Genomic DNA, 23,507 nt, shown 5'->3' with positions numbered 1-23,507 from the left:
GGTAAAAGGAGCCAATTATTAACCTAGCTCGGTTGTTGAGTGTAACCTCCACCCATAATAATTCACAGGAACTATCCACTTCTACTTCACTACAGGATAAACTACTGCTAACAGCAACGAACACTCCACCACCGGTTGCATGCAATCTATCCTTTCTAAACACCATCTGTATCTTTGTAAAAATTTCGGCAGAATTTATCTCTGGCTTAAGCCAGTTTTCTGTACCTATAACGATTTCAGCTTTGGTGCTTTCTATCAGCGCTTGAAGTTCTGGTACTTTACCAACGCAGCTTCGACAGTTGACAATTACAATACCGATTGCTGCTTGGTCCCCGTATGTCCTGACTGTGCCCTGCACCTGTTGAGGCTGTTGCCCTTTCTGTACTTGCCCTAGGCCATCTAACCTAAAAAACCGCCCAGCCCACGCCACACAACCCCTGCTACCCGTGTAGCCGCTTGTTGCGTGTAGTGGACTCCTGACCTATCCAGCGGAACCCAAAACCCCACCACCCTATGGCGCAAGTCGAGGAATCTGCAGCCCACACGGTCGCAGAACCGTCTCAGCCTCTGATTCAGACCCTCCACTCGGCTCTGTACCAAAGGTCCGCAGTCAGTCCTGTCGACGATGCTGCAGATGGTGAGCTCTGCTTTCATCCCACTAGCGAGACTGGCAGTCTTCACCAAATCAGGTAGCCGCCGGAAGCCAGAGAGGATTTCCTCCGATCCATAGCGACACACATCATTGGTGCCAACATGAGTGACCACCTGCAGATGGGTGCACCCTGTACCCTTCATGGCATCCGGAAGGACCCTTTCCACATCTGGAATGACTCCCCCCGGTGTATCACGTGGCAACACCATTGAAGAGGATCTTCGTGTCGGCAAAAAAGATCATTTGCCTTTGTTGGACTACTTCGAGCCTTACTGGTTAGCAGAGGAAGACTCAGGTGTTGGTTGGCTGGAGGAACATAGTAAGTCTTCACAGGAGTATTCTGTCTGTCCTTTCCAGCCTGATGGTCATGTAGCTGGTGACTTCGCCCCGTGAGGCTGGAGTTTGATGGCTTGTTGCACAGCTGCATGAGGGGACGGAGATATTATCATGACACTGGGCAATTTTACAACCTCGGAGCTGAATCTGAGGTTGCATGTCTGTCCGGCCATATCCTTCATGGAGCGAGAGGTAGCAATAACAGTACTTTAGGTGCCAGATGGTAGAACGCAGGGTTTCTGACTAGCCAACAACTTGTGAGCAACCAGATAAGGCACTTTTTCCTTGCAACCGGGTAAGGCACTTTTTCCTTCATCCGAATCTCCTGGGCAGCCTGCTCATCGAGATACACGGGACAATCGTGGGAGCAGGTGGCATGGTCGCCATTGCAGTTGATGGAGTGCAGAGAAGGAGGTGTACAATCACGCTCATGATCATCCCTGCTACAGGTTGAACATTTGGCTGGGTGTCAACAGGACTCTCGAGTATGATTGTAATGATGACACTGATAGCAGCGCGTAGGGTTCGGAATATACAGTCTAATTGTGATAACTTCATAACCTGCTTTGATCTTTGGTGGAAGAACCACTATCAGAAGTGAGGAGAGTGCATGTAGGCACTAAGGAGGCATTAACTGTTTTCATCACTTGATTGTCGGCAATGACACCCTGATCAAAGAGGTACGTTTGGATTTCTGCCTCTGTCAGACCATTGAGCAGCCTAGTGTAAATAGCACCTAGGGAAGAATTCAGCATTCATTGGGCCTCAACACAGAAGAGCTGTGGAGGAGCGAAGCTGCAAGCAGGTGTTGTGCTTGAGAATCAGAAGTAGTCTCCAAAAGCAAAGTACCATTGTGTAAACGAGAGCAGGATTTGACAGCAATTGCATCAACACCTTTCTGAATAATAAATGGATTTACCATTTCAAAGGACTAACCGGATTCAGTGCAGGAAACCACAAGGAAACTTGGTGCAGATGAGAGAGTCTTTGAATTGTTAGCCTAATTTCGTTTACATTTCATAGCCATTGACTATAAAGATGATTAGCTCATTGCGAGAAAATCCTCCATGACTGCCAGTGTTTCCAATGACATGCTCCTTCCAACTGGGTGCCCTTCAGAAGGTGATTGTTCACACCTCCCGAACACCTGACAGAGGGGCCAATAAGCAATTTGGGAAGGTAGCAGCTCACGCGATCACCCCTCCCTGGGCCTGGCCTGTACCAGGGTGTACATGTGAACCCTACCTGTCGATCCATGGCTGGGTATTATGTGTTCCCCAGTCATTTGTTACGAGTTAGATGTGTGGGCCGGCCTTCAGGAGTGCACAGGGAGGAAGAAGAAGGAACCTCAGATGCCAAAGCAAAGAAAGGATGGGGGGAAGGTGAAGAAAGAAAGAAAAATGGATGAAAACAGGATAAAAAAAAACAGTGGTGGGACTGTACTTATGTCAGCCGCTGAAAATGTGGAACACATTCCAAAAAACACCCCAGACATGTTCCCCAAGGGAACAGACATGCAGCACGGAAGGGAAAGGATGCTGCAAAGGCTGGGGCCCCATGGTAGCAAAGCACGAACACACCAAAGAGCTGCGGGCCCCCTGGGGATAATTGCGATTGTACATATGAACAAAGAAGTGCTTGCCTGCAAGAGAAAGATGCTGCAAAATCTGAATGTGAACACTGTCTGGCCCTGGGGCAGAGGATCAGTATGAAGTGACAGCATGGTCTAGCTCCCTCATAGTAAAGGCATCATTGTGGCATTCACGATTCGGGGAGGAGAAGGGTATCACCCGGGCCCCATCCACTTGTTTCTGAGGGAGGAAGGCTCAAAATCTCCAAAAAAAAGTGGCCCAATGTGTTGAAGATAGCAATAGGGTCCACAAATACACCATCTACCATGGTCAGGCTGGAAATCGGGGAATGGACCCGGGTCCTAGAGAGCCAATGGAGGTTGCCACATATGACAAAAGAGGGAGTGAAACTGTTAATAGAACCAGTAAATGAAATCCAACTAGCTTCTTTGCTATGCCAACAATTGCGGCTGACACTGGGCACACAACTGCTTATAACAAATACGGTTCCCCATTGTAGGATGACAGTTAAAAACGTATCCACACGCACTTGGTGTGTCGTGGCATGCCTCAGTCCACCAGGGGACCAGAAAACAGCAGGGTAAAGATGAAGTGTGAGGCATGGAACATTATGCGGTGGTAAGGATAATGTCTTTAAGGAACTCTACCCGGTCACCACAACTTGGGAAATGGTGCTCATCGAAGGTTGCCAGGGACGAGTAAAGCCTCCTATCAGCCTTAGAAAGCTGCCCATTGGGTTTACAAGCAGGTGGGGTAGGAGTCAACAAACGGATAGCACAAGGGAAATTGTCACTCAAGTACATGTCAGAGAGAACGGACCACTTGAGGTAATGGGCAAGTTGAGCAGTGCAAAATGAGTGAAGTGTATGTGGAGCCTGAATGGGATGTGGGTGCTCCAGTGTTAAGACAGATGAGGTGGAGTTGATTGAGAAGGTCAGTCAAGAGGGAACCTGTCGGACATGTTCTCAAAGAGTCCCAATGGGGTTGGTGAGCATTAAAAGTCAGAGAGCAACAAAAGGGATTGATGGAGCTGACCAATAAGCTGAGGTAAGTCTGCCCTGGTGACAGCGATGATGGAGAGATGTAGATGACACAAAGAGAAAAGGTGAAATGTGGAAGGAAAATCCAGACTGTAAGAGCTTGTAGTTGGTTGTTCAATGACATGGTTTGGCCACAGATGTCATCGTGGAAGAGCATATGACTACCCCACAAGAGTGAATGCTGTTCTCAAGAGGAAGGTCAGAGCAGACCAGAAGGAGATGTGGGAGATCAAAGCAATCACGAGCACACAATTTTGTTTCTTGGAGGCAGAAAACAACTGGACGCTGCAATTACAAGAGCAGCCGTAATTCCTCCTTGTTAGATCTAATGCTGCGAACATTCCATCGGAGAGGAGTCATCATGGGAAAGGGGAGGAGGGAACAAACTGAGGGTAGTCACCTTGGTGGCTACCAACTGCCAGCCTTCGAAGAGTCACTGCTATAGGGTGAAAAGACTGGAGGATCTTCCATGAAATCTACAGAAGCGTCGGCATTCTCCCCAAGTGGGCCTGTGGATTCCAGGGTAGAAAAATGGTCAGCAGTGCAAACCAGTGAAACAGAGGTCAGCTGAGTGAGGGTATCATGTGGTGACACTGTTGAAGAGGTGTCCGAAGGAAGGTAAAGACCTGGAGGAAGCAAGCTGGGATATTTTTACTTTCCCTCTTGTTTTGAAATCTGCCTCCTTAAATTCGTTTTTTTTTTTCCCCATTTTTGTCTAACTACTATTAACACAGGTGAGTATAATCTGCATCTTCATAAAAGAGAAAGGTTGGCCCTCAGTTTTAAAGAATATAATGCCAGATCTAATTCTGTGCTTAGTTTTAGGTATGTAATAGATCTGCTAATTTATTTTGACTATTACCAGTTAGTATCTTTTGTTAGAGGGTGAAGTCAGTAATGATTTCTTAACTTAAATTCTATTATTGACTTATAAACAAATATTAATTCTGTACTAATTATAAACATTTGGAGGAACCACTAATAGTATTCTTAAAAGATATATTTGACTATTTGAAAACATGTTAGCAAAGCCAGCCATTAATTAATCCTAAAGCAATTAACAGTTTGTGTAACTATATATGTTAATTTCATGATTTAAACAAATAATTCATCCTAACTGTCGTAGTAGAAGAAACTTAAAAAGAACCAATTTTTTATGTATTCAGTTAACTTAATGAGTAAAGTTTTAATTGTAATTTCTGTAAATTACACATTGAACAATGTGAAGTTTTAGTACCTATTATTGTGACGATATATAAGGAACCAATTTTTGGTCCCGAGACAGTCAGTCCATGGCCGAGTTTCAGACGAGAAACCTGTATTGGTTAGAACAACAATGATGCTTCAACTTAACTGTGAAATAAGTGTTACACATTTAGTCCATGTGTTAAAACAATTACAGTGTGTGTCCCATTCAAACCTGATTATTCTGAAAGAACTATGAATTATATGCTTATGTTTTTTACTGCTCACAGATATTCAACAGTAAACTATTGTAGCAGTATGTAGATGTTCGCCTCCAAACTATTAATGAGGCTTATTGAAAGTTAAACAATAGTGCACTGGCCATATTAAATGTGTATATGGAGGGGGGGGAAATGAAAGTAAACAACTGTGAAACACAACTGTGCACCTGTCGGCTACATCATTTACAGTAGACCGTACTGCACTTCCACCCCCTACTTTTTTTTTAGCCAGTACATCGACACCAATGACAACAGAAGAAGAAATAAAGTAGGCGGACCATAACAGACCCTTTGTCTTTGTTTGATATCTTAGCGCCTTTACGGTTGGCAGACGAAGACTCAGACATTTATTGGCTGGAGGGATGTAAAAAAATTTTCGCAGGCGTATTCCTTTTATCCTTTCCGGCCTGCCGGTTGAGTAGTAGGTGATTTCTTCACCACCAGGGGTGAAGATTTGGTGGCTTGTTGCTCAGCTGTAGGAGGAGGTGGGTATGCTATTGTGACACTGAGCGATTTCACAACTGCACTACTGAATTGGAGGTTGCAAGTTTGCGTGACCATGTCTTTCATGGAGCGAGGTGTAGCAAGAACAGCACTACATGTGCTGAATGGTAAAACGCAGGGCTTTCAACTTGCATGTGACAGGGTATGGTACTTTTTCTTTCAACCCAATCTCTTGGACGGCCCACTTATCGAGATATACATGGCATTCACAGAATAAGGGGGCATCGTCACCATTACAACTGAAATCAGGTTTGGAATGTACAATCTGACTGTGATGACTTCACAGCCTGCCTTAATCTTCAATGGAAGCACTACTCAATCAAATGTGAGAAAATGAGAGAATGTAGGCACTAGGTTTGTATCAACCACTTTCAGTACCCAATGGACTGCAGTGGTGCCCTGACCAGAGAGATAAGTTTGGATTTCTATCTCAGTCAGACCATCAAGCAGCCAAGTGTAACTACCACCACGTGAAGAATTCAGCGTACAATACACCTTGACACAAACAGGATAGTCACGGAGGAGCAAAGCTGTAAGCAACTGTTGGGCTTGAAAATCACAACTGGTCTCCAAAAGCAGAGTCCCATTATGTATGTTAGAGCAGGATTTTACTGGGCCTGCAACTGCATCAACACCTATCTCAATAACAAACAGATTGACTGTAGCAAAGGTCTTACCTTCCTCAGCACGTGATACCATGAGGAACTGAGGAGCAGCTGGGAGAATCTTTGAATCTTTAGCCTCATTCCATTTAATGTAGACTGACATGGTGATTGGCTCCTCATTGTCAAAAAATCCCTCATGACTGGTAGCATCTCCAATGGCGCACTCCTTCGAACTGAGGACACCCTCAGATGGGGGCTCACCTGCCTTAGGTGATTGTTCGCACCTCAGATCACACCTCCTGAACTTCAGCCAAGAGGAAACAATTGGCAATTTATGAAGGTAATAGCACAGGCAATCATCCCTCTCTGTGCCTGGCAATTACCAGGGGGTATGTGTGAACCCTACCTGTCAACCTGGGGCTGCAAATTCAAGAGCACACAGGAAGGAAGAGGAAATAAAGAGAAGCCTCAAAAGCCAAAGTGGAGGAAGGGGAGGAGATGGAGAATGAAGAAAGAAAGAAAGAAAGAAAGAAAGAAAAATAGATGAGGGAGTGTCCCGATGCTGGGGGATTGAAACTTCAGAATGTATTCCCAAAACTATCAAGACATGTTCCCCACCTGGAAGGGGTAACAGAACAGCAGGAGGATAACATAGAGCACGGAAAGGGAAGAGGTACTGCAAAGGCTGGGGCCCTGTGGTAGCCAAGCACAAACTCATCAAAGAGTACTGAGCCCCTTGGGGGCGGGGGGGGGGGGGGGGGGGCAGAGATCGTCAGTATTTTGGTGGCAATTTAATCTTAGAGGATGATAACCCGCATGATTGTCATGCTGTTCTTGTGAACACGTTTCTTCAGCATGCTGGGATGACCAAAATGGATAGACCTGCATGTTCTCCTGACATGAATCCAACCGAACATGTGTGAGATCAATTGAAATGAGCTATTTTGGATGTCGAAAATGACCATGTACTTCGCATGACTTACAGAGAATCAGTGAGTGGGATAATTTGGACCAGAGTTGGCTTTATGATCTTATCAATGGAATGCCACAATGGATTCAAACATGCATTTGAGCGAGGGGATGTTCCACCATGTGCTCAGAGCCAGTTTTTGTTTTCCGTGCCATGAATTTTGAAATAAAGAGGGTGATGCAAAACTTTTGTTGATCCACACTTTTTACTACATGAAAACTTTTGTAAATTAATTTCTGAGTAATAACATATATTGCAACTAATAACAGACAAAATACAGTAACAGCTGAAAACATATAAAATGATCTGCAGCAATGGCCACAGGATGTGTGTCAGTCTGTCCTTGTGTTTGATATTTGGTTCTTTACCATGGTTGGTTTGAAGAGGAATTATAAACCACAAAATGTGAAAAAGAGTGATTTAACAGTTTATCAAGCCCAAGGACTTACCTTGAACTATTAAAGGTAAATATACATAGTTTGCTGTAATGTAATCTACTCCCAAGAATGCATGCAGTGGAACTTAAATTTTGCAAGTGCACTGAACCATAAGCACCTAAAAACATTATTAATTTTTGGCATTCAGAATCCATGGCTTCATGATTATCAGTATTTTGGTGGTACTTGACAAACCACAATTTGTTCTTGATTTACTTTAATTCAATTGTACAGGAAATAACTGCCACATTCTCACTAACATTGTATTCACCAAACTACCTGAAGATTCAGAAGCTGGAACTAATTGGGTACACTGCTTTTCAATAATGCAAAGTGAATTTAATAAATACAATGCCATTAAAAAACTCAGTTGCAGTTAAATGCATATAGGTAAAGTTTCAACGTTAACTTAAGTGCTAAAGAACTAAATGTATAAGGATTCTATTTTTTAAATTATATCTGTCACTGAATGCGTGTGAAAAGACACCACAACAACATACAGATACAGAACACACTGAACACTGTATTGTTTGAATTTGCAATTTAATAAAAGCTTACCGCCCTGAACCTTCCTTATAAGCCTCCCTGACCTTTTCAGAGCAAAAGACATTGACTCCAGTTTCCACTTTTCTTCTTTCCTAATTTTCTCCTCTTCAATGGTTTTACGTCTTACAGGAGGAACTGGTGGATTTTGTATCACATGTTCTTTATAATTAAAGAGGAGATGCAGTTTAGCAGCACATCTGTAATGTATTCAGCACTGAATTAGAATTTACAAAATGTCTGTATGGGTAAAATGCAAGCATCCTCAAGTCTTTTATGGTAGTTGTCACATGAAAACACTCTCTCTCTCAGCTTTAAGAAAAGGTTATGTAAATCTGAAAGGTATCAGTTCCCCTCCAAAAGAACACAACAGACATCAGTATCAATAAGAAACTGTTAGTAAAACAATTCAATATCTGAGAAGAATAAATTTTTGGTTATGATGGAGATGTCAGTGATTGTTGTCTATTGTCTGACACAATCACATAACTTCAACAATAAATTACTGGTTTCAACCAACGCCATCCATCTTCAGATAATAAGAGGAAGCAATGTGAGTGTACTGCTTTCTTTTATGATCTGAAGATGGTTGAAAAGTAATTTTATGAGACTGCACCAGCACCAGCCAATAAAACACTTTCATCATCATCATAATCATCTATTGCATTAATGCCTAGAGCACAAAAACCAAGAGACATAATCACATTACAAAAGGAGAAAAAACAGCACTCCTTCCAAAAATTACAAAACACCATATTACCCCAAAAAAAAATCCAATTAAAAAAGGAGGTCGGTCAGTCACAACATAGGAGATGTCCACTGCAGATGGTAGTCCATCATTGCTGTCCTTCAGCTTAATCTTCCACTGCTGTTGGCCCCACTTCTTTAAGAATTGTTAATAGTCGATCCTTTCTTTGCATTCTTGGATGTTCTCATGGCTGAGAATGGAGGACTCGATATGGGACTTACCTATAAGCTCGAAGGGCTTGGCCAATTCACTGTAGCCTCTTGTGCTGTAACATTCTGCCACTGTAAGAGTCAGAAAAACTTGCACCATGGCGTACCAATCAACTCTGACACCATATGAGTATCAGAGACACAGCACACAGGAAATATAAACGGCACCCAACCTCTGACAATCATCTCGCCTACAAACACTACACAACTGAGTTAGCCAGTCATTGAGAAATGCAAGATTTAGGTACACCCATCCATTAACTGAGGACCTTCACAGGCCTTCTGTTTTGTGGAAAAATCCACAAGGGCTAGGAATAGGAAATTCTCAATCTGCAGCTGAACCTCTTGTTTCAGTCGAGAAACTAAATGAGTATTTCACCATGCCTACATCTCTACTTACCAACACACAAGGATGCAAACCTTTGAATCCCTTGAAGTACCTGTGGTTGGTACAACTAAAAATTTTTTCTGCAGCCGGTAAGCCTTAACACAGTCATGAAGTCAATTATGCAAATTCATTCTGCAGCTGCAGGACTCGACAATATTACATGATCAATTTCCTCATCGACCCATTACTCTCAATAATAACATTTTTAAAACCATTCTGGCCTGGAAAAAGGGACACATTAAACTTCTAACCAAACACTAATCTGCCAAGAACCTTCTGATTACAGGCTGATCTGTATTCTACCAGCATTATCTAAGGTTGTAGAATACATAGTTCATGGTCTGCTTGAGCAATAAATAAATAAATAATAAATGTGTGACTTTCAAAACTGCTGGTACATGTCCTCTTTCATTCTTCATTCCCATTTATCTTCCGCTTCCATGATACTGCAGAGGAGCCCATAGATCTTTCGAAGTCCCCTACCTCTCAAAGGCACAGGTAGCTTCTTCAGTTGTTGCTGATGATGTCACTGTTTCACAAACACACAAAAGTACTGGCTACACTAGTGTCATGAAAGCTGAATCTTATTCTTGTGATATCAGATGTAACTTGAATAAATTGTTCACACTAAAGAACATGCAATTGGTGTTTATTATTTGTTGACGCACTTCTTTCGTCACTTACTTTATTAGTCAGCATGGAACCCAGGTTTTGAATTCCTGAACTCATTCGCAGATATGCTCACTGATAACAACGGAAGGAAGGAGAGCTGAATGGCACGGTACACTACGATATTTGGTTTTATCATTATTCGTCACCAGTCCAATTTTCTTTGCACTATGGACATATCGGGAAGTATCTGTGCATACTTGCTTCACAATGTCACCAAGAACCATGACATCATCGGCAAATTCCAGGACTGTGTGTGCTCCCGACATCTCCATTTCTCTGATCTGACCTGATCAGTGTCACAGCTTACTTTTCCAATGCCAAGTAGAACAGTATTGGCGCCAATGGATCTCTCTGTCTCAATCCATTTTGGATACTGCATGATGGTGATATTTGTTTGCCAAACCATACCAAACAAGTTGATTGAGAGTAGCAAGCGGCAATTAACTGGATATGTTTTGATGCGATATGAAATTCCTCTAATATTTTACACAACATGGAGTGGTCAATACTGTTGCAAATTTGTTGAAAATCAATGAAGATAAGATGTAATTTTTGATCGAACTCGCAAAACTTCTCTATCAGCTGCCGCAAGGTAAATATGTGGTCAAGAGTTGCCCATCCATGGACAAAGTCTCATTGATAGTGGCCTACAATTTCTTCAGCCTATGGCTTCATGCTGTTTAGTAGTAGTGTTGTAAAGACCACTTAAAAAGAAAAGAAAAAAGCATCCATATCCACTAAAAGTGCAATAGACTTTGAAACAGTCCCACATCGTGTACTAAACAAATATGTTTTGAGCTCTTCGTTGTTTCTAATATACATGGTCTTCAACTAGCACAAGCACAAGGTGAAAATATTTTTTTGACTGATAAAAGCATAGGAATGGAAATCAGCATTAACACCCTTATGGAGAAATTGCCTAATTACATGAAACTTCCTGACAGATTAAAACTGTGTGCCGGACTGAGACTCGAACTCGGGACCTTTGCCTTTTGCGGGCAAGTGCTCTACTAACTGAGCTACCCAATCACAACTCACGACCCGTCCTCACAGCTTCAATTCTGCCAGTACCTCGTCTCCTACCTTCCAAACTTCACAGAAGCTCTTCTGCGAACCTTGCGAAACTAGCACTCCTGGAAGAAAGAATACTGTTCGAAAATCTCAGGTTCTTCCAGGCAGATGGATTATCATTAAATTTTGGCAAAACTTGCAGGACTCCATAACTTCTAACTATAATGTAAACAAAAAAGGAAAATAAAAAAAATAATGCTTTCAGATTTTAAGACTAAAAAATAACTGTTCCAAACATGTTTTGCACCAACTGCATTTCTATGCAAGTGTGTGGGCATGGAAGGACAAATAACTTACACTATCCACCGTTCAGCCATAATGTGGCACAGAAAGGAAATATTTGACCAGTTACCCAGTGATGTGAAGAACATAAAAGATTAAATTAACTTCAAACAAAAACTGGAATCATATCTGCTTGACAAATCATTCTGCAGTGTAGAACAATTCCTAAACATGTAATAGTATAAAGATAGACAGATAGAGAGAGAGAGAGAGAGAGAGAGAGAGAGAGAGATAGATAGATTCCACATAATACTGGGAGCTCACAATCATGACCTACGAAAAATGCAAATAACTTACCAGAACACTACCCATCTTTTCCCAAAATCTCCCAAATGCCTTCCCATACATCTGTTGGTTTAGCAGATCGGTTGATATAATTCAGGAACTTTTGCAAAAAACTGTTTTTGCTCTCCTTAATTATATGATGGTATTTTGCCCTTGTTACCCAGAAGGCTGCAAGTTTCTCATTAGACAGCCTGCACTTTAACCTCCACAGAGCCATATGCCTGTCCCTGACAACAGAACAGCACTCACTATTCCACCAAAGGATGAACTATCTTTGCAGCTGGCCGTAAGACTTTAGCTTGGATGCATAAACAATCTGCTGGAATCTGGTAGTAATGTTGTATATCTATTCCTGGATATTGCTTATATGTTCAAAGACAACCAGCAGGAGGTATAACGTCCAATTTGCCTTAATGAGCACCCATCCTGGTGGCTTTCTTCTGGGCACTGCTGTCTTGTAGATGTATCCACATCAGGAATTGCTTACTGGAGTGCATATCATCAAGTACATCCTGCTAAGCAATTTGTGACGAGTATAACACTAGATCAGTGCTGTCCCATGCTCAGAAGGCATTTATCTTCTATCAACAAAACGTTCTTGATACATAGCTCAGCTCTGAGAACAGATGCTTGTGGAACCCCACAACTAATGATGTGTGCTGAAATGTCCACAGTATGGGAGTGGGGTGAGGGGTCATCAGTCCTCTGTCTGGTTTGATGTGGCCCACCACAAATACCTCTCCTGTGCCAATCTGGTCATCTCAGAGCAACACTTGCATCCAACACATTCAATTATTTCTTGGATTTATTCCAATCTCTGTCTTTCCCTACAGATTTACCCTCTGCAGCTCACTCTAGTACCATGGAAATTATTCTCGGATACCTTAGCACATGTCCCCTCTTCTTGTCAATGTTATTCATGTTTTTCTCATCTTGCCAATTCTATGGAAAACATCCCCATTTCTGAACTTTTCAGACCACCTAATTTTCAACATCCTTCTGTAGCACCATATCTCAAACATTCTGATTTTCTTCTTTGTGGTTTTCCCATAATTCCTGATTCACTTCCATATAATGCGCTGCTCCAAACTTATAGTCTCACAAATTTCTTCCTCAAATTAATGCAGATGTTTGATACCAACAGACATTTCTTGGCAAGGAATGTCCTCTTTGCCTATGAAAATCTGCTATTTATGTCTTCCTTGTTTCATCTGTCATATATTATTTGGCTTACAAGGTAGTATAGTTGCTTCACTTCGTGATAATCAATTTTTATGTTAAGTCTCTCACTAATCTCATTTCTGCTACTCCTCATTACTCCTGCCTGTCTTCAGCTTACTTTCAATCCTTACTCTGTACTCAGTACACAGTATGTCTTGTAATTCTTCCTCACTTCCACTCAGGATAGCAATCTTATCATTGATATCCTTTCACCCTGAATTTTTATCACACTCCTAAAGCTTCCTTTTATTTCTGTGATTGCTTCTTGGATGTTTATATTGAACAGTAAGGTCAAGAGACTGGATTCTTATCTTACACCCTTTTAATCTGGGTACTTTGTTCATGGTCTTTCCTTCTTATTGTTCCCTCTCAGTTTAGGCACACACTGAACATTAACCACATTTTCCTATAGCTTGCTCCTAGCTTTCTAATAATTCCAAACATTTTGCACCATGAACTATTGAATACTTTTTCCAAGATGACAAATTCCATGAAAATGACTATTCTTCTTTATAATCTGCAACAGCATTTATGGTTTCTGGGTTGGGGAGGCGCAGTAGACAGCAACACAGCTAGCCAAGCGCTCAGTCTGCTTTTGTATTTCATACTGTATAAACTTCCATCATATCCGAGCGTTCTATCAAGTTTACGTCTGACTGATTTCTGTGGTATTCTGTGTGTTCTGTAACTTTTCTCATAATGGCTAAACAGCTACAGCATGCCAAGTGTTTCACAAAACGGCAAGGGACCTTATTTGTATAACGTACTCATTCTTCAAATATGAAGTAGGTTCAGGCAAGCTGGTCTGTGATGTTGCCAGATGCAGGAACGTAATGTGGTTGCTGTCTATGCACTGTCAGTCAAATTCACAATGCAGCATTCATTGTGAGCTGTGTTGTCACTGACTATAGTCTTGATACCGTTATCAAGAGCAAAATCAGAACAGCCTCTGGTACCTTTGCCTTTCCTTAAGTCAAAGTGATAGTTGCCTAACAGATCATCTGTTTCTTTTTCATTCTTCTGTACATTATTGTCGTTAGTAACTTAGATTCATGAACTGTTACATTGATTGTGCAGCAGTACTCTCATTCATCTGTTCTTGCTATCTTCAGAAATGTGTGGATGATATTTTTCTGAAAGTCTGATGGCAAGTCTCCAGACTCAGATTCCACAAACCAACTTGAATAGTTATTTGATTTCTGATTTCCCTATGAAGGAATGTTGTCTAGGCCTTCTGCCTTATTTGATGGCAAGTCTTCCACAATTCTGTTAAACTCTGGCTAATACTGGACCTAGGTCTTCATATCAACTCCCATTTCTTCTTCTATAGCTTCATCAGACAGTTCCTCCCCCAAGTAGAGGCCATCAATGTACTCTTTCCACCTATCTGGTCTTACCTCTGCATTTAACAGCAGAACTCCTCTTGCATTCTTGAAGCTGATGCCTTTGCTTTCAATTTTGCCACAGGCTGTTTCAACTTTTCTGTATGCTGAATCTATCCATTCAATGATCTTTCTTTTCCAATTTCTTCACATTTTCCCTGCAGCCATTTTCCTTAGTTTCCCAGCACTTTCTATTTACTTCATTCCTAACTGACTTATACTGTTGTTTCTTTTCTTTTCCTGGACATTTTTACACTTTCTTCTTTCATCGATCAGTTTAAGTATTTCTTCTGTTAACAAAGGTTTCTTCACAGTTGCCTTCCCTGTATGCCTACCGATGTTTTTCTGTCCAAATCCTGTGATTGTCCTATTTTACAGATGCTCACACCTCTTCGACTGAACTGCTTACTGTGGTATTCATTACAGCAGTATCAATAGCTGCAGAAAACTTCAAATGCAGCTCATCATTCCTCAGTACTACTTTATCACATTTTCCATAATGTCTATTCTGAACAATTCTCTTATACTTCATCTCCTCTTCATCATTACTAAGTTGTGATCAGAGTTCATATCTGCTCCTTACATCTCATACAAACAATGGAAAATCCAGGATGGCAAACATCAATATTATGAAAAGGATAGACTGTTACTCACCATATACAGGAGATGTTGAGTTGCAGACAGGCACAATGAAAAGACTGCTATACATTTGAGCTTTAGACCACAAAACCTCCTCCTGAAGCAGACACACAGACACACACACACACACACACACACACACACACACACACACACACACACACACACACACACACAAATATCACTGTCTCTAGCCTCAGCAGCTGCATTTTGCCAATTTCTGTAAGAGTTCAAGTGTGGTCTAAATCAGCACTGAAGGGATCATTGGCCAGCCTTGCCTTACATGCCACAACTAATGAAGATAATGGACAGGTGCACTATGTCAGTAGTGTGTGGGAAAGCTGACAATTTGGATCTGACGGGAGGCATACTTGGGTAGTTGGCGCAGTTGTGATGACTACTGTGTCAAGATGGCTTAGTGGTCAGAGCATGCGTCTAGTTTGGAGGAAGCTGGGTTAGAATCCTGGCCCAGCACAAATTCTCAACTTTACCCGCTGATATAAATCAGTGCCCACTAGCAGCTGAATGTCATTAATTCCTTTGTGTTTTGATTCATAATAGCTGCAGATTCAAAATTGTGCATATCTGAAACGACAGAAACCACATATAATTAAAAAAGTACTGACTGCACAAAAGAGAGGCAAGAATAAAGTGTAGTGTTCACCCCTTCCGACACCACATAGATACCTCTTCAAGGAGCTAGACATTTCAACTGTGCCATCACAATTGAAATATGCACTAATGAAGTTTGTCTCAAACAATCCATCACAACTTGATTGATTGACTGACAGAGGGGGTTATGGGAATAAATGGCACAGTCATCAATCCGGTGATTCAAAAGTTACTTGTGTAAGATACACGGACTGCCAAAAATGGTCAGATTCAGTCAGGATTAAACTATAAAATGAGGAAACAAAAAACACGCACAGCAGAAGGCATGAAATGGTAAGCGAAATCTAAAAACTGGAAAAACAGAGGGATATAAGAGCACTCATTGCACAGCGGAGTGGTCATGGGTCTCAGACTTAGAAAACGCGAAGAGAAGCCGCAACCACAACCACCCCGCCCCTGCTCCAGGAGTAAAGCAAAACCTTATAACTGAAAACAAAAACCACTTTCATGTAGCAAACTGAGGACTAGTTCACCCATCTGTGAATCATCTACTAACATTAAAGATAAGGAATCTGGAAGGCTCTATGGAGTATGGAGGGCCAAAAGAAGGGGACATTCCACCAATATACGGGATACCATCAGTCTCATTCTACAGCCACATTGTTGGGGTGGCTCGTTATCCAAGAGAAAATAATGAGTGGGCCTCCTACGACTGATGCGTAGACTATATAAGATACTGGACTCCTTCCGAAAAGAGCAGAAGGAAGAGTGCCAAATTGCAGTAGTCACCTCGATTGCGCGGAATTTATTATTGAGAACAGTAATGCAGCACATGTCACTTCACTTTTAGGCAAAGAGAGATTTCATGTGTATCCTCATATCTGCACCTGGCATCATGAAAGGGAATAAGTGGTTAAGTACCTGCCTCTCTAGCCAAACAGTCATCCAGTTCATTCCCGGGGATACACATATGACTTGTGATCCAGGGAAAGACAACAGAGCAGGCAGCACAGCCAAGGAGAGGGAGAAAGTCATGGATAGCAGAGACCTAAGAGTGAGAAGAGTAGCATCGGTCTATAGCCTGCAAGATGCTCACTGAATCGGAACATGTTAAAACACTGTGGAGGGAGGCCTGAGAAACAAAATGGAGGGTCCTAATAATGGCAAACAGCTTCACTGTGAACACACTAAGAGGGACGTTAGAAAAGTCCGTGCAAAAATAAAAACTACTTACGTGTTTGTGATAAACCTTTTTATTTTTCAACATAGTCTTCTTTTAGACTTTTACTCTTTGTTCAATGCTGTTCTAATTTGTTGATCCCTTCTGAATAATAGGAATTTTCCAAGTCTGCAAAAAATAGCTATTAGTTGCTGCAATGACCTCCTCGTTTGAATAAAATCTTTGTCCCGCCAGCCATTTCTTCAAATTGGGGAACAAATGAACATATAGTAGTCTGAGGGAGCCAAGTCTGGGGAATAGGGGGATGTGAAATGAGTTGGAATCCTATTTCCATTAATTTTGCGACCCAACTGCTGAGGTGTATGCTGGTGCACTGTCGTGATGGAAAAGGACTTTGTGGTCCAATCGCCGACATTTTTCTTGCAGCTCAGTTTTCAAATGGTCCAATAACGATGAATAATATTCACCTGTAATAGTTTTACCCTTTTCGAGGTAGTCAATGAGGATTATCCCTTGCAAATCCCAAAAGATAGTTGCCATAACCTTTCCGGCCGAAGGAATGGTCTTTGCCTTTTTTGGTGCAGATTCTCCCTTGGTAACCCATTGTTTAGATTGTTGTTTGGTCTCAGGAGTGTAGTAATGTATCCATATTTCACCCACAGTAATGAAACGATGCTGAAAGTCCTGCAAATTCTTCCTGAAAAGCTACAAACCATTCTTGCAACATTTCACACGATTCCGTTTCTGGTCAAGTGTGGGCAATTGTGAAACCCATCTTGCTGATAGCTTTCTCATGTCCAAATGTTTGTGCAAAATATTATGTACCCGTCCATTTGAGATGCCCACACCACTAGCAATCTCACGCACCTTAATTCTTCTGTCATCCATCACCATATCATGGATTTTATCAATGATTTCTGGAGTCATAACCTCCACAGGGAGTCCAGAACGTTCAGCATCACTTCTGCCCATATGGCCACTCGCATAATTTTGAAACCACTTATAAACTGTTCTAATCGAAGGTGTAGAGTCACCGGAATGTTTATCAAGCTTCTCTTTAGTCTCCTGAGGCGTTTTGCCTTTCATAAAGTAATGTTTAATCACTACACGAAATTCTTTTTTGCCCATTTTTTGACAATCACACAACTTCCTTGATTTACACGAATGCCAAACACAAAGAAATAGACCAATACGGCTGAAACTTGGTGTGCATTCTTTCAAAAGATGCTACTAACTAAATGTGACCTCAATACGTGCCAGTGGTGCCATCTCTCAGACTTTGCACCTACTTTTCAAATGCCCCTCTACATGATCCCAATAGTAAATGGTGTTCCATGCCAGTAGGACATAAAACTGTATCCTGCCTTATCTACTGTTTTAGAACCATCAGTGTAGAAGATGGTAGCACCCTGAAACTCTTCCCAGATGGAATGTACAAGACACCTGAATATAATAGGGATGACAGAAACCTTAGGACCTGGGAATAGGTCGGTCCTAATCTATGGTCGAGGCACCATCCGGGGGGGTGGGGGGGGGGGGGCAGGAGGAAATACATGGAGGACTTTCCAGTGAGTGGAGACGGAGATCCCAACAGAGGGAAGTGAGGTGCATTCTAAGTGGCAATTCCACCCAAGGGCAGGTATCGGGACAGAGTCATCCGTCATTTGCAAAGAGGACAGGGTACACGGGATGGTTAGGGAATCACTCAATAGTGAATGCGTAAGAAACCAAGAGTTGGCTCCGTCATATTTGTAGAGGGGGAATCCCCACTACCGCAAGGAGACTCAACGGGACTAGTGCGAAAGGCACTGATAGCCATGTGCACCCCATAATGATGAACATGGTCAAGTAGTTTCAGAGTGGAAGAAGCTGACAACAATAATATAGTCTGGACAAAACCAGAGTGTGGTAAAGAGAGAGAAGAGCAGCACAGACTGCACACCAAGATGTGTGGGCCAGAGATCAGAGAGCATTAAGTGTCTGCATGAAGGTAGTCTTCAGGTGGTGAATATGGGCAACCACATAAGCTTTTTATCAAAAATAAGGGCCAAGAAATGGGACTGCTGCTTGCCTAAATAACGTTCTGGTTCGGGGTGTACTGTGGGTCGATGGCAAAAATGCGCAGCATGTGTTTTGGAGGGAGAAAACTGGACGCCATGGGGCAAGGGCCCACACAGAGGCCTGTTGGTGGGCGCCATTGAGTTGGCACTCAGCAGATGCTACCAAATGGGAGCACACCAGGTGCATAAATCATTTACATACAACACTGGGGTAACCAGGGGACCAACAGAGGTTATAAGCCCATTGATGGTGATGAGGAAGAATGTGAGACCTCACACCCTGTGGGATATCGTTTTCCTGGATCTGAGGGATGCTGAGTGAAATGCCAACTCAAACTCTGAAGAGCCAGTGGGATACAAATTCACGGATAAAAGTTGGAAGGGAGCCATGAAAGCCCCAATCATGGAGGGCAACTAAAATGTGACAACGTCAAGCGGTGTTGTATGCATCATAGGTCGAAGAAGGCTACAACAAGGTGTCAGCAGTTGGTAATAGCCTGTCAGATTGCTGTTTCCAATCCGAGTAAATGGTCAGCTGTACAGCATCCTTCCCAGAAGCCACATTGATATGGGCATAAAATGCCCGAGAATCAAGTACCCGACATAATCCAAAGCTAACCAACCTCTTGAGCAGTTTACACAGTATGTGTGTCAAGCTAATCTTGCAGTAGCTGTCAAGAGACATTAGGTTCTTCCTGGGCTTAAGGATAAGGATAACACTATGCTGTCTCGCCATTGTGAGGGAAAGACATCTGAGAGCCAAATGCAGTTGAAGATCCTGAGTAGATGATGCCTCTGGGTGATGTCCAAGTGTTGGATCATCTGGTTGTGGATGGAATCCGGGACTGGGGTCATGTCATGTCATGTCACGCAAAGAGGTACAAGACTGCAAGAAAACCCATTCAGTGAAAGGTTCATTATAGGATTCAGCTTGTTGGCGATCATCAAGGAAGTGCATTGCTTGAAGAGCAAGACAGAATGCAGAATAAGAGGAAACAAGTTGTATTTCTGGTAAGTGATGGTAATATACATTGCAATTCCACTGAATTTTCATGTACTGAGAGTCCAGGTTAGACATAAAGAAGCCGAGGGGAGGTCATGTCACCAGGTCAGTGGTTTTAACTGACGAGGATGGCGTGACCTCCACAAATAAGACATCAGACTCATGAGAGTTAACACTTGCACTACAGACCATAAGGTTGATGGGTAAAAAGGATCCTTGTGTAGTACTAAAGTGGAGGCCCATGACTCAGCACAAAAAGGTCAAGATTTAAAAAATATCTGTTCTAATGCACTATCACAGTCAGTGGTCTCGAAGTTGCCTCTTAATGGGTTATGTGCATTAAAATCACGCACTAAAGGAAAATAGGGTGAAAACTGGGAGATCAAACTGATGATCTCACAATATGTCACCTGTCCCTTGTGGGAGGTAGACATTAAGTGTTTCAGTTCAGCTAGGTAGGGAAAACAGCCACTACAGTTTCACTGCACTACATCTGCTAGTGTGTTCACTGGCAATCACAGTTTCATTTGGGTTATCATCATCAGCTGGTTCTCATCTACTTGGAAGTTTTTGGTAGTAATGAAGCAGAATCCAGGGCACTCAGAGCTGCCAGAATGCCTTCACCTTTTGTTTCTTTGTATCCTCCTCCTCCTCCTCATTAGATTTTGATTTGGTACAAGGAATACCTAGAAACAAGTCTGGTACAGATATACATATGAAGTAGCTTGCTGTAATCTAGACAGGGAATAGACAACTGTATTTATTCCTGGAGTCCTGATATGATAACAGATCAAATACCTTCAACTATTGAATCTCATATGCCCAGAGGAGAGAGACTTTTCTCAAACTGGTGCAAGCAGTTGTAAATAGGGGCATTCCTTTGTAGGGGTCATCTGCATTCTCCACACATATTCATACAACTAGATGTCATATGGCCACTTTTCATACACTTGAAGCACATAGGTAAACAATAATCTTAACTTTATCTGGCAGCAAGTCATTCTCAAACACCAAAATAAAAGCTCCAGTATCTTATCCGTTATCTTTAGGCTTTTTTGGGCCCAACAGATGAAATGGACACCATACCATTCTAAATTAAAGAATTTCTCATCCATTTGAAAATAAGTTTTCACCACTGACTGTACTTGGGTTCCTGCGATGAGTAATTGTGACACGGATGTTGCCAAATTTGTCACAGTTTAACAATGCCTGAGATTTAGTGAGTACGACTGGTTTAATCATAACAGCACTATTCCTTGTTTTGTTTATTGCAGTAACCTTGCCTTACTTGTCATTGATTTCCTCCCTAAAACATAATGGCTTAGTCTTTAAGAAGGATTCACCATCAGCCTTGGTACAGATCATAAAGTAAAGCACACATTTCCCCACTTCTTTGACAAACTGGCTTTCATCTTAGCTTGTATTTGATGAGGGAGATGTTTCAGGTCAGTAAGGTAAAGGTAGTGACAATAGTCATTATAATTCCAATGGATTATGTTTGCATGTGTATTCAATGGCAGTGTATGTGGATCACTCTAATGAGATTTCTAGGCCATCCATCCAACAGCATAATTCAGCTTGATTCTCTTTATTGCAATTGGCCCACCATGGGGCCAACCACTCGGATCCACCTAAGCAATGCCCCCGTTATGTAGGTCATTGCCCAGAGCCCCTGTGTCTCAAATAAGGGAGACAGCACTCTTTAGTATTAACAGGGAGGAAACACAGCATGCCTCAACAGCATGTTCAGTGCATGGTCATTGGGGTACGAATGTACCTGACTAACCCTTACATGGGCTGGCTAACATGCTGGGTAATGGGTGACTTTCCATATTATGTCCCTGCACTACTGAAAAAAAAAAAAAAAAAAAAAAAAATGAAAATAAAGTAGGTCAAATATGAGAACAGGGGCCATTTGTAAGTAAACTGGAAAGGGGTGTGGATTTAATTAAAAAGTAAAATGCAGGAACTGAAAGTAAAGACCACACATATAGCTGAGTTAACATATAATAAGGCATGCATTCATAGTTAATTTTAAGACAGGGAGACAATCATGAAACAGCACTGCGGCACAGGAAAAGAAGAAATGACACAATGGCTTTGTGCCCCATACTTGTCACATACATATTCACAGAATAGTTGAAAGCACCTTGGGGGGGGGGGGGGGGGGGGGGTGACAGGAGGGGGTATTCAGATGCTAACTGCACAGTTGTGGATACCATGAGGACACAGCTAAAACTATAAATTACAATATCCCTCCTCCCCTTCTATTTTTTGTAACTGATTTATCATTCATGTGCATAATAAACACCTAAAAACTCAGATTTCTACATTATATATTACAGTTTTCTGTATCTACTTTGTACATTATTGATTCTTGAAGAAAAGAGTGTTAACACTGTGAGGACTGTGCAGTCAGTGTGTAGTTCAACTAGAAGAACTGTGCTTTATCATAGCTTTTCTGAATTTTGTCTAGCAGTTTCCACTGCATAGCACTTAAGTCAGTTTATCGCATTGGAAAGAAGTAGTTTCCTTTCCATGACCATTTATTTTATGTGAAAATTAAAACATAGTGTTTGCTTCTCAGTTTTGGTTATTGATAACTGATAACTTGATACCAGTGTCCGAGTTTAATGTGTACACCACCGAAGATGATCACTATGTGATCGAAAATTGATTCCGCTATTAATAAAACATCAATATTACAACCAACACTGACATTCCTTTTTAATTTTAAATTAAAACATGTTTTCGCAGCAACAATTTTTTAATCTTTTGTTTCCTAAATGCACACAGAATTAGAAATTGTTAGTATTAAAAATAAAACTGTTTGAAAACTTAGTATGAAAAATTTGAATACATTTTGGAAAACAAAGTCTTGTGTCACATTCTTCACAACAGTACCTGCTATCTTTTCTTGCTACTTTCCCAGATTTTGCCTTGCTTTGTTCTGTGCAAAGCTTATGTCTCCTCTGAGGGCATTTTGTTGTTTCTGTAGTTGGAATCAATTTACAATATTTTTCACTGAGATGGTTTACAAGTGAACTATTTTGAGTGGAAGTTTATTCAACCAGGCTTTCCTTTTTCATGAAAGCTGATGCCAATTCATTGACAAAATTAACAAGATGTTTGCTAGTATGCCTCAACTTGTTATGTAAAATGTATAAATTTTCAATCATCATCATGAAAATGTGTCAAAAAAAGTTTCTTCCAATGCTGTATTTGATTACTATCAAAAGTGTAGCAGCCCATTAGCTGGTAGCTATGGTCTACACCAGCCTTGTTTTCATTATAATCCAATATATCTATCATTCCCAATTTTGTACTGACACTGATTAGATACATCACTTCGTGTTTTGTCATCAGAAGAAGTTCATTTCTAGTGCCTCCCCATTTTACAAAGAGCAAATGGTCTTGTCTGCAAAATAAAAGTTACCTTCCTTTTCAGCTTCTGGGTAATTAGATTTTTAGCTAGCACTTTTCTGATTTTCAGTACTGTACTCTAAGGTCATTTTGAAAATAAATACAAAGCATGTAGCAGACAACAATCCAACCCATTTGCACTGTGACCTTGTGAGGTGCAATGCATCTGAACCAGGTGAGGGGTTTG

General features: G+C 41.5%; 1 protein-coding gene across 1 annotated transcript in view; it reads right to left on the bottom strand.

The window, feature by feature from the left end:
* Positions 1 to 23,507, bottom strand: part of LOC126412619 (peroxisomal membrane protein PEX16) — a 47,653-nt gene that overhangs the window by 13,638 nt on the left and 10,508 nt on the right. The window contains exon 3 of the mRNA XM_050082289.1: positions 8,161 to 8,345. Within this exon, the coding sequence (XP_049938246.1) occupies positions 8,161 to 8,345 (185 nt within the window). The remainder of the gene's footprint in view (positions 1 to 8,160; positions 8,346 to 23,507) is intronic.

The sequence above is a fragment of the Schistocerca serialis genome, chromosome 7, assembly GCF_023864345.2.
Source record: "Schistocerca serialis cubense isolate TAMUIC-IGC-003099 chromosome 7, iqSchSeri2.2, whole genome shotgun sequence".
NCBI lineage: Eukaryota > Metazoa > Arthropoda > Insecta > Orthoptera > Acrididae > Schistocerca > Schistocerca serialis.
Note: the sequence above shows the minus strand (reverse complement) of the source record. Positions and strands in the feature narration are given on the sequence as shown.